This window comes from Emys orbicularis, chromosome 11 (assembly GCF_028017835.1).
Source record: "Emys orbicularis isolate rEmyOrb1 chromosome 11, rEmyOrb1.hap1, whole genome shotgun sequence".
Lineage (NCBI taxonomy): Eukaryota > Metazoa > Chordata > Testudines > Emydidae > Emys > Emys orbicularis.
The window spans coordinates 46,474,339-46,486,631 of NC_088693.1; the positions used below are offsets into that span (position 1 = coordinate 46,474,339).

General features: G+C 37.6%; 1 protein-coding gene across 1 annotated transcript in view; it reads left to right on the top strand.

Moving 5' to 3' along the window:
• Nucleotides 1–12,293, top strand: part of ITPRID2 (ITPR interacting domain containing 2) — a 58,696-nt gene that overhangs the window by 13,240 nt on the left and 33,163 nt on the right. The window contains exons 8-9 of the mRNA XM_065413046.1: nucleotides 874–1,592; nucleotides 8,114–8,186. Coding sequence (XP_065269118.1) covers nucleotides 874–1,592; nucleotides 8,114–8,186 — 792 coding nt within the window. The remainder of the gene's footprint in view (nucleotides 1–873; nucleotides 1,593–8,113; nucleotides 8,187–12,293) is intronic.

A 12,293-nucleotide genomic window follows, 5' to 3' on the forward strand; every position in this document is an offset into this window, starting at 1 on the left:
AAAATAGAGTAATTGAGGCACTCTATTACAGCAGTACTTGGAGTGGGAAAAGCTTTGTTGTCAGTACTCACCATTTTATTTTACCTGTGTTTCTGTACTTAATGTATTTATAAGGGCTCTCCCTACCTTTCTCTTTCTGCAGTTATAAAGTGCTCTTACAAACTTCCAATTGTTAAGGGTCAAGGGATCACTTGTGGTTTTCAGTACTAGGCAGCATTATAACCACTCTTGAGAGTCCTTGATAATTTCAGAAAGAGGCATGTCAGGGTTGCCCTTTTATAATATCATGAAGACAGCCTATATTTCTAGGTAACTCTTAATGTTCTTAAACTAGTATTTACATACCGTGTCATACAAAGAATCAATACCTCTTTATACCACAAGACTCTAAATTTTATGTGTAGAGGCCAAGCTTATACATAAATAAAATATTGTCTATACATTTTTAAAATTTTAACCTTAGAAATCAGCTTTGATATAAGTGTGTATTATAATACATTCCTAACATGTTGCTAATATACTCTTGAAATCATATATAAGGACAGGTGATCTCACTTTTACAAAAGTCTCAGAACATAGACCTGAATAAAAATGGATGATCATAAAGATGAGGGTTCACAACATCCAAAGTGAATTTTGATGTTAATTTTAGATAAGGGAGAGAGATGTTCTTTGGATAATGCAGATATTTGGGGTTCAGAAATCTGGCTTTACCTGTGCACTGTAAGTTGTGGTTGTTTTGTTTACCCATTCCAGAGAGAAGAATTAGTTGCAAGTCCTAAGACATTCTTAGCTAAACTGTACAAATATTAGACACAATACCATCAATTGTTCTCTTAAAAATTTAACTTGTGCTTTGTTCTTGTGCTTCAGGTCGTTTTCGTCAGATTGAAGTGCTTACTACTGTGGCCAATGCTTTTTCTTCCTTATATTCCCAAGTTTCTGGGACTCCTTTGCAGAAAATTGGCAGCATGAATTCAGTGTCTTCCAATAAAGAGACCTCCAACCCTGCTCCTTTAAATCGAAGCAATACTGCAAGTCGTTTAATGAAGACCCTATCAAAACTCAGTCTGTGTATACCCCAGCAGGCAGACGAAAGTAGCAGCTGCACAACTCCCCCAGCTGTTGAAAAAGGGAAAATGTCACCTGACCAAGAGACTGAAGAAAAAGATGTAAAAAATGAATCAAAATTACCAAAACACTTAAAAAAGAAAGATTCTCCATCTTTGGCTACAGTAAAAGAGGAGATATCTAGTAATCAGTCCAATATTATAGACATACTTAATGACACAACTCTTTCTGCTGGAATTAGTGACGAACAAGGAACTCAGGATGATAATGTGCCTCATACAGATGAACAAAAGAATGACTCTCCAAGTCACCAGAATAGATTGTCTGAAGAATCTGGTATTGTGGACTCCTCCAATCTCAGTAGCGATGCTAATATATCTACGAATAATGAGCTTGAAAATAGCACTGAGCTGCAAAATCCATCTACATCAACTCCAGATAAAGAACCTTGTGCTCCCATAGCATCTCCATCCATAACTATTCTAAAGCTACCGCAGAAGGACTCCTTTGAGATGGAAGAGGTAGGTGGAAAGAAATGACCTTATTTTGCACCGAGTTGACATAACCTTTGTTGTTCCCTACACTGACACAGGAAACAATGAGACAAGACAGTCCTTAAACCAAACAAACCCAAAAGGCTGGTAAAATAGAAGGTTGTTTGACGTGCAGCTCCATGCCAGGAAAATATATTCTTTTAAACTGATTTTTGATTTTGCATGCAGTGTATTTGTGGGTGTTTTTAGATAAGCTTCTAGTTTTTCCTCTATCATTTTAATTACTGTTTTCCTTTTAAAAAGGCTAACTTCTTTAAAAGAATCTAATTTTCTCTCTATTTAGTAACCACTTACAATTGAGTAGTAGTATCAGTTTAAATCTGAACTGAAATAGATATTAAAAAAACGCCTAAAAAATGTTAGCGATTATACCCTTCAACAGAATACATAGGTTAGAAAAATGGTCTGAAACAGTAAGGCAAAAACCTCAGCTGGTATAAGCTGACATAGCTCCATTGATGTCAATGAAACTAGACTGACTTACAGCAGGCCTGGTTTTAGCCTAGTTCCTCCATTTATTTGCCTGCTGTGATTTGAGTTAGTGGTTCTGAGTTTGCTCTACAGCAACTGATGACGTCCTTGGCTCTACTAGTAGTGGAAGCAACATAGCTCCCTGCTGTGCTGAGTGTTAGTGATATCACTTGTTCTAGGAGAGTTAGGAACATTAGCTTACATCTTAACAGGCGATAAAACCTTTCACTTCCATGTTAGTGAAATGATCTTTTTTACATTTTGGAAAGTGAGACCTGCTCACAGTAATTAGAGGTTGCAGAATCCCATTAGGTCATCTAACTCAGTGGTTCTCAACCTTTTTTCATTTGCGGACACCTAACAATTTTGAATAGAGGTGCAGACTCTTTTGGAAATCTTAGACATAGTCTGTGATCCCCCAGGGGGCTGCGCACCACAGGTTGAAAACCACTGTTCTATGGTAACAACAGTCTTTCACGGACCCCTTAGTTGTCGTCTGAGGACCCCCAGAGGTCTGCAGACCATAGGTTGAGAGCCACTGATCTAACTCACTCTCCACCGTGCAGGAATTTCCCCTCCAATATAGTCTACAGTGGTTTGTCAGGTGACCCTTTAAATGCCCCAGAATGATGGGGCCTGCACCATTTTCCTCAGGAGACTATTCTAATGGATCTCACTGTTGGGAAGTGACTTTTTCTGATAATCAATTTAAATTGTCTTTATTTTTCATTTCTTTGATTTCAGGTAGCTTGCAGTCCCTGGCAAAGCTTACCACTTCTGCATTCCAAACAATTCCTTCCTGTCAGAAAGAACTAGATGGTTTATTCTCTGACCGGACTGTATACTTTTTGGATCAAGTCCTTTAACTCGTAACTTACAGGCCCCCAAAGTTTCCACTTACAAATTCCTCAAGAAAAATATTGCTTGATTACCAAATTTTCATTTAGTATGATCTAAAAATGATGCCGTATAATCAAGTATCCTGCCTCCAGCAGTGGGCTAGTCCCTTTATTACCCCCATAAAAACTCTAGCAAAATATTTCAGTGATGGTTGTCCTGGAGGGATGTTCTGTCCCAGTTCCCTGTATGTGGTCTTTTAGACTCATGAGGTTTGTGTTGTAATCCAGTGAATGCAGAAACTAATCATCAAACTGGAGATAACAATACTGCATGGACTTCCTACTCATACAAGTAATTATAAGATGTGTCTACTGAGTTATGGATTAACAGATGTTTTGTGAGAGCTTTTAAATGGACACTGTCAAGTAGCTTAGTCTCCAAATTTGACCTATTTTAAGTTGTCATTTCCAATGACGACGAAAATCCTTCAGAATTTAAATGTAATATCTTTGGTGATGTGATTTTTAAAAAAAACAAACAAACAAAATCTCCCACCCTCTGGATTGAAAAACGCAAACAGCATATAACAAGGATTGCGTGTCTTCTTTTCAAGTAGGACTTAACAAATTCTATGTCTGCTGCTATGTTGGCACCGGAAAAGCGTGAAGCTTTTGTAACATAACCAAGGAAAACTTGGCTGTTGTTAGGTTTTATTACACAAATGAGGATCAGATTGTATTCGCAAATCTGAGATGATTTTTTTTTTCTTTTGCAATTCTGGGCCAATATAGGAGGATAGGTTGAAATGACACAAAACTTGGTGTCTTCCACTGAATTTTCCTTTGAGTTGGACTCGAAGGAAAACATGACCCAAAACTGAAAAAGGGACAGCTGAAACCTCTGCAACCCAAAACTGATGAGTTTGTGCAGCTCTAGTTAACATTGCAAACTATGTCATCAGTGCATAAACACAGCTGTTTTAGCATGATGAAGTACAATGTAGGATGGAGTTGTGGTGAGTTTTTGTTTATACAATAAGAGTATATACATTTCAACTGCTTTCTAATCCCCAGGAGGGATTCTTATTTTTCTTCAGCAAAACTGAACGTTATCTGGTAGTTTTAATTTTATTTTCCTGCATTTTAAAGAGGGTACAATGAACAACAAACAATATTAGAAGCAATGAAAATAACTCTTCACCCACTCTTTCCTAAGCTTTGCTTGGAATGTATTCCTACACATAAGAAAGATGACAAATCTATTAAGGAAGCTCTTCCCATGCTTTCTAATGCTTAGTTGGTCAGCTCCATTAGGAAGGCTGTCGCTGTAAAGCTAGCCAGAGTGGGAGTTTGTCAGAGCAGGATTTCCTTCAAGCAACCTCTCTTCAGTTAGCCAATTAGATTCACTAAGGTCTGTCTCATGTTTCAATATTGGCTAAAGAGGTTGGAAGGAGTAATGGGCTTGTTTTGCGAGGCAGCACACTTGGATTGCAAACACAACTCTGATCCAGCACCTCAGCCAAGGTCAGGAGGTGGAAGGCATTTAAGATGAAAAGGAGATTGGCAGTTGAAAGGCAGAGCCTAGCCATCAGAAACAAAGAGAGGGGAAGAGAACCAAGGTGTCTTTCCTGGAAGACCAGTGCAATCAAAGGGCCGGTAAGACTGACTTTTCTCAATTTTTTTAAAAAAAGTAAACCAATTTAATTAAAACATTTATTTCCTGCTATGTAACTTGTCTTAAACAAGTAGCTGAATTTTGCAAAATACCAGGAATTGTGTTGAATCAGTCTTACTCTTTCTTTGAGGGGGTGGAATCGGGGCCCATGATGCTAGATTTAGGCTTCTACTATGCTAGGGGCACATGCAACAAAAAGTCCCTGCCACAAAGAATTTATTATCCAAGTATGGATTATACCTAATCAAAGTATAAAATGAGAGATAACAGGTGGGATAAAACCAAGAGACGAGTAAGGGTGAGGTTGGTTCTGATTAGTGCAGTAAACAGCAGCCATGCCTTACATGCATTACTGCAATGCCCCTCACTCAGACCGTTCTGGATGTTCCCTCCCATAGAGGTTAGAATGTTCGAAAGGATTGCTGAGTTCTGCTTCAGTGAATCACTTCTCATTCCCAAAGCTGCCAAGAAAGATAATAGAAATGATCAGTTACTGATAATTAATAACTGGTGGCTGATTGTGAGCTAATTGAGCCCAATGAGTTTTGAAGAAATAGCTTTTCTTGTATCTCATTCTCGTGGTCTTATAACTGGAATTTTACAAACTGCCTTTCCAGCAGATGAAAACATCAGCTATTGTGGAAGTTGTGTTGCATTCATTTTTTCCTATAGGGCACTCTTTAAAACACTTCATATCTAAATGTTAGTAATGGCATTGCTCAGTTTAAAGTAAATGGAGTTGCACTTACTTACATTGGGGTTAAAGTGGCCTAAAATTTTGCTGAGCAAAAATATTAAATGCACAGGACTTGGACCTGCAGTCCTCAGGCAAGAAGTCACGTCGTGAGCTGAATAAAGCATTTTAGGTCCCGTGCTGCATTGAAGATGCTCAGCAGTCTTCAGATCTTAAGATCTTTGACAAAGGTAGAGCAAAGTGTTTTAGAATCTTTTTTTTTCCCCTGAAGCACATTATATCTTTGATATAATTTATCAGTTTCTGTTTTCTCATAAGTAAAGCTCAAACTGCTTCTGCTTGTTTAATTTGTATCCTATGTCATTTTAAATGCTATAATTAAGCAAAGAGCCAGTTTTTCACCTCATGCTTTGAGAAATCTCCATGTTCCTTTTAAGAAGTCCTTTTGACACTGGAAGTTTCCATTTTAATAAATTGGAGTTTCATAAGACATGAGGGGGGAGGGATAGCTCAGTGGTTTGAGCATTGGCCTGCTAAACCCAGGGTTGTGAGTTCAATCCTTGAGGGGGCCATTTAGGGATCTGGGGCAAAAATCTGTCAGGGACAGTACTTGGTCCTGCTGTGAAGGCAGGGGACTGGACTCAATGACCTCTCAAGGTCCCTTCCAGTTCTATGAGATAGGTATATCTCCATATGCTCTGATTTTAATAGAAAACAGAAACAAGCCAATTTTATCAGTACTTAACATCTTAAGTCTCCACGTCAAACTGTGAAAGTTGAGAAGTGGGTGAACTCAGGTCAAGTGCGAACAAAGATCTCCTTTATTTAAAAAGACACTTCAGTGGCTGACTTTTTCCCCCCAGTAAAATATAATATAAATATTTCAATGTGGAATATCATGAGTTAAAGTAATCTGTGAAACTATAAAGGAATCAAATGCTTTTCAAAAAAATTGTTTTCTCTTCTTGGCACTCTTATTTCCGTCATGGTTATTTCAACATGGTGCAACAGTGATAGCAGAGATTATAGCTTGAATATGTTAAAATGTAACTATTTTAGTTACTGAAGAATATATAGTAGCTTCTGTGATCATATTATTATTATTTTTCATTCTAAGATTTATGTTTTTTCCTCTTGACATTGCAGCTGGATGTACTTTAGACAGCCATAAATTCTCTTAGTGATGTGGGCATGGATTCTACCCAGCCAACTTAATTAAAAAATAGGGGAAAGTTGTTCTTTGAGGAATTGATTATAACAGGAGAATGCAATCCCAATTCCTCATTTAAGGACAACTAGAGGATTTGAAAATTCCTCCCAAGGATGAGTTCCTTTGGAATCGCTACTTTACTCTAACTAATCTTTTGTGGAATAGTTTGCGTGGAAATTTTAAATATGTTATATCTATTTTCATATTACGCAGTTACAGCCTGAACTTCTTTTTCAGTAGCCTGTATTTTGAGAAGATGATTATTTTACCTCTTGGGACAGTCTACACAGTCAGGAGGAACAGATCTGATGCTGTTCTTAATGTAGAGTTTAATCCCATTTGAAGTCAGTAGGAGCTGCTGTCTTTTCCCCACTGAAGTCAAGGGCAGACCCGTAGACTGTTGAGTACTTCCTGAATCTCCTGTACTTGAGAAAATGTATTTAGCATTTTGCTTTATTCTTGCAGAAAAGATCATGTCAGTGTAAATATATTTTTTGCTTTTGACAAACACATTTCAAAAATGAGCAAAATACCAATTTTTGTGTGAAATATGGGTGTATATATATATATATATATATATATATATATTTAGCTGAATCTAGCTACAGATGCAGTTGGAAGTTTCTCTCCTTGTTAATTTTGAATTTAGTTAGACTAGTACATTAGTGTGGGTTTTTATTTTTACAGTCTAGCCTTGCATGCGAACTAATGGATCTTTTGTTACATACAAAAAAGAAAATGTATTAGGGCTTTCAAACAAAACAAAGGCCTTTCTGTTGAGATTTTAAACATATTCTTTTCATTGTTTGAACGGTCATCTGAGAACTGTTTACTTAACAATAAGTTTTACTGTTTTGCAAAAGGACTAAGCAGTAGGATTAATTTTCCATGGTATGTAATTTGAAGTTTCCCATTTGGAATCTTCATGACTTACAACACGCTATCTTCCATTTTATGTACTGGGAAACACAAGAAGCATTTCTACAAATAATAATGTAGCTAAGTATGGCTGCAATCCCAACAGGAGCTGAACTCCTCCTAAGAAGAACTCATTAAACTCATGTTGCAGTGAAATACTCATCACCTTGCAAGATGACACTAGGGAGTGTGTTTACTTCAAGATGGCCACTTGTTTCACTACTCTAAATGTATTTTATTCACACATCATGCTTCTTATTCATGCAAGGGACTAAAAATAACTGCATTTCCCAATGGGGATGAAATAATGTGAATGGAAAGAGCAATGTACCATGGTAAAGATAGAATTACATTACTATTTTAGTCTTATGTCAAAGAGTAATAAGATTCTCAATATTGACAGAATATTGTCACAGGATGGTGACCTAGTGTTTATGGGAATTAATGTAAGGTGAGGCATTATTTTGCAAAACTGGAGGCATTGTTACAGTTATCTTAAATACTAAATTAAGAATATTTTAATTTGCAAGATAAGATACATTAGAATAACTGTTTCTACCTGTCATTGCAGACCTGGTGGATAAAAAAAGATTGCCTGAAACTGTATACACTGTACACAATCTGAGGTGCAGGAACACGTTCCACTGGTATAACTAAATCTACAAATCTCCTCTCCTCTAGATTCAAAGCACAGAAGGAGAAGCACCACATGTTCCAACTTCTTACCAGTTACACTTGAACAAATCAAGAAGAGGTGAGTAGACTTCCAGTCCTGGGAGCCAGTGCAATCCTAAGAGTGTCTCTGAATCTTGAAGTGCTGACTCGGGGATTTAAAACTACTTAAGTAGTAATCCTTCAAAACAAAACAAAAAAAGCGGGGGGGGGGGAATGCTTTTCAATTAAGTTTAAAATCACAGAAGATAATTGCAAAGTGGCACCCTAAAATTACAGGAGATGGTAGCTCTATAACCTCAATTAATGTTATGACTTTTGTACCATTCATGATGGCGCAGCGAAACTGAAATGATAATTCAGGTTGTAGGGTTTTTTTCCTATCCAGATCTTGTAATTTAAGATTCCCATTTAAATTAAAATTATATTGTTTTAAACCTAAATTGTATGGTATATCCAGTTTTTTACTATTTGCTATGCTACAGCTGCATTTTGACTACACAAAGGGCCAAAATGAATGCACTAGGTGGAAGTCCTAGTTCTTCAGATGGCAAACTCCCTGAACCGGATTATGTAGCAAATTTGTTGCACGCTTTCATCTTGAATGACGTTATTTTATATTTTGGGTGGGGAGAGGGGCAAGGCAGAGGTTTACGTTCATTTTATCATTGTTATTGCTTCTCATGAAAAGCTGGCAAATGAAGTTTAGTCTCCAGTTGATGCATGTGTAACTAATGAAAGACTAGACCCTGATGTATTAACTGAATGGTTCTTTTAGGGACTGTATATATGGACACCTGATCACACCCCAGCAAAAAACTAAAGAGAGACAGAAATCTGTTTAAAGCAACAATTTAAGAGATTAACAAATTTAAGTTGTATAAAATGAGGTGGTTTTCTAACAAGAGCTGTGGACGTGCATTCAGTATGTTTGAGGATACCTTGAAGTGAACTCTGAAGATTGAAAACCTAATAAGAATGGTTTCCTGTATAGGTACTGCAGTATTTCCCATAATACATGTACAGTTGCATTGACTACTACTCCTCTGTTGTGAAAGGCAGGGCAGGAAGAGAGAAGGTGACAGAAGTTCTGTCAGTAACCAACCTTTTCACAGCATCCCCATCTTGATTTATTTTTTCCTCAGGATTGTACACACGTATGGTATACCTATCTTTAGGTATCTTTGATATTTGTCCCCAGGTAAAAAGTCCCCAGGTAAAAAGCTCTGTGCAGTTTGTATGGTAAAAATCTGATTTTTTGAAAGGGTTTCCTGTTTGTCAGGTCTTCACCAACATTGAAGGAAGTTCAAAGCCTTGGGTAGCTGCACTTTTTCCACCCAAAACAAAGTCTTATATTTCTAACTAAAGGTGTGTTATATAGACCTCCACCCACCTCTGGAAAAAAAAATGTGCCCAAAGCCCTGCATAAACTTGGTGCTCATGAAAGGTGCCAGACAGCCCTGGCAATGAAAAACTTCTGTATAGCCACAGAACTGGTATAATTGGCAACAGCAGTACATGTTTTCCCATATTGCCCCTCCACTGTGCCTTCAACTCAGTTCTGGGAACACCTGCATAGAAGTGAAAGAATAGTGAATTTTCCAAACTATGCACATTATCGGCTGAATCTACCAAGAAGGGTGCTAATTGTGATGGGGACAGCTACTATCTGCTAGAAAGTAGTCTGAGCCCAAATATTTATTTCACATAGGACACAAAATAACTGCCAAACCGCAGCAGACTTTGTGTCATTATCATACTGCAAGCCATGTACTTCCCTGTTTTGTTAAACATTTACCTTTATTGATTGTTGGGTCAGTTCTATTTATCTTCTCTATTACGATGTTAGCAAAACTGTCACCTTAAACATAAAAGTTGAGACTATTCCCAAACATTAGTTTCTTAGTGTAAGAATCTTACAAGACCATACCAATTTAGTGAAGCTCCAAGAAGAGAAGCATTTTAGGTGACTAGTGATTTTTGGGTTCTCAAATTGAGACAAGGGGTCTGATTTCAGAGGGCAAGTGCTCAATAAATATAGAGGCACCAAAAACTACTAGTTGTGTTGGAAAAAATCTTGGCTACTGTTTCTGAACAAGAGTCGTAGCCTTGCTAGGGATCCCTTAGCTCAGTTCAGCTCTGAGTGGAAACCCTAATTGGTGTTACAACGTATTTGCTGTTTAGCACCCAAACCAGAAATACATATTTCACATGTACTCTTCACAGACGCAGGCCTGTGTCTGTTTTTGGAAGGATATTTCTCTATCCATACCAGAGTGGTGCCGTTCAGAACAGAATGTTATGAATTTATGGGATATAAAAGGAGAAGATACTTATAATGACATTAAGTATCAGAGGGGTAGCCGTGTTAGTCTGAATCTGTAAAAAGCAACAGAGGGTCCTGTGGCACCTTTAAGACTAACAGAAGTATTGGGAGCATAAGCTTTCGTGGGTAAGAACCTCACTTCTTCAGATGCAAGTTCAGTATAATGACATTGTACTTCTAAAAGGAGGACTGTGGCTGCTTTCTCTGACTTGTTTGTTGCACTTTGCAAAGCATTTTTAAGAGGGTCTGCAGTAAAATGTACAATATTTAAACTAAAAATGGGTGGTTATTTTTCTCTCCATTGAAATAGGCTGGAGATTATTAAAACATGCCTAAGCAATGCTGAATTCTACAGCAGCCAGTGTCAGCCATTAGCACACATTTTTCATTTTTAAATTAATGTTTTTTTTTAAGTGACTTGCAAATTATTAAGAACATGAGAACAGCCATACTGGGTCAGACCTAAGGTCCATCTAGCCCAGTATCCTGTCTTCCGACAGTGGCCAATGCCAGGTGCCCCAGAGGGAATGAACAGAACAGGTAATAATCAGGTGATCCATTCCTTGTTGCCCATTTCCAGCTTCTGGCAAACAGAGGCTAGGGACACCATCCCTCCCCCCCATCCTGGCTAATAGCCATTGATGGACCTATCCTCCATGAATTTATTTAGTTCTTTTTTGAATCCTGCTATAGTCTTGGCCTTCACAACATCTTCTGGCAAGGAGTTCCACAGGTGGACTGTGCGTTGTGTGAAAAAATACTTCCTTTTGTTTGTTTTAAACCTGCTGCCTATTAATTTAATTTGGTGACCCCTAGTTCTTGTGTTATGAGAAGGAGTAAATAACACTTCCTTATTTACTTTCTCCACACCAGTCATGATTTTATAGACCTCTATCATATCCCCCCTTAGTCTTCTCTTTTTCAAGCTGAAAAGTCCCAGTTTTATTAATCTCTCTTCATATGGCAGCCGTTCCATACCCCTAATAATTTTTGTTGCCCTTTTCGGAACCTTTTCCAATTCCAATATATCTTTTTTGAGATGTGGCAATCATATCTGCATACAGAATTCAAGATTTGGGCTTACCATGGATTTATATAGAGGCAATATGATATTTTCTGTCTTATTATCTATCCCTTTCTTAATGATTCCCAACATTGTGTTCGCTTTTTTGACGGCCGCTGCACATTGATGTTTTTAGAGAACTATCCACAATGACTCCAAGATCTTTTTCTTGAGTGGTAACAGCTAATTTAGACCCCATCATTTTATATGTATAGTTGGGATTATGTTTTCCAATGTGCACTACTTTGCATTTATCAACATTTAATGTCATCTGCCATTTTGTTGCCCAGTCACCCAGTTTTGAGAGATCCTTTTGTAGCTCTTCGCAGTCTGCCTGGGACTTAACTATCCTGAGTGCTATTGTGTTGTGTTGTATTGTATTGTATTGTTTTGCTATTAGTGTTTGTCAAACACTGCATTGAGAATGCTAAGTATCCCTTACCATGGTAAGACCAGCTTGCTGTACTTTTTAGGTCATGTCTTGTAAATGGCACTGAACTAGTTTATCCAGTATGCTCAGAACTGGCATTTGTTATTACATAACTCAAATCTAGCTATGTTTTGCTTGTGGGGTTTTTGTAGGAAGACTGTAGAGAGAAATGAAGAGCTTCAGTTGCTTTGTGCTGTAAACACAAAGTGCTGCTAAATGTCCAGTATAAAAAGTTATTGCAAATTTAGATGGAAGGAAGCTTTTGTTAGCTGGAAAACAAAGTTCTTCATTTAATGATGACTTGCATTTATGCAACAGCGACTTCTTTCCGGCACCTTCTGAATAGAGCTTCACAAATACAGGCTGTACA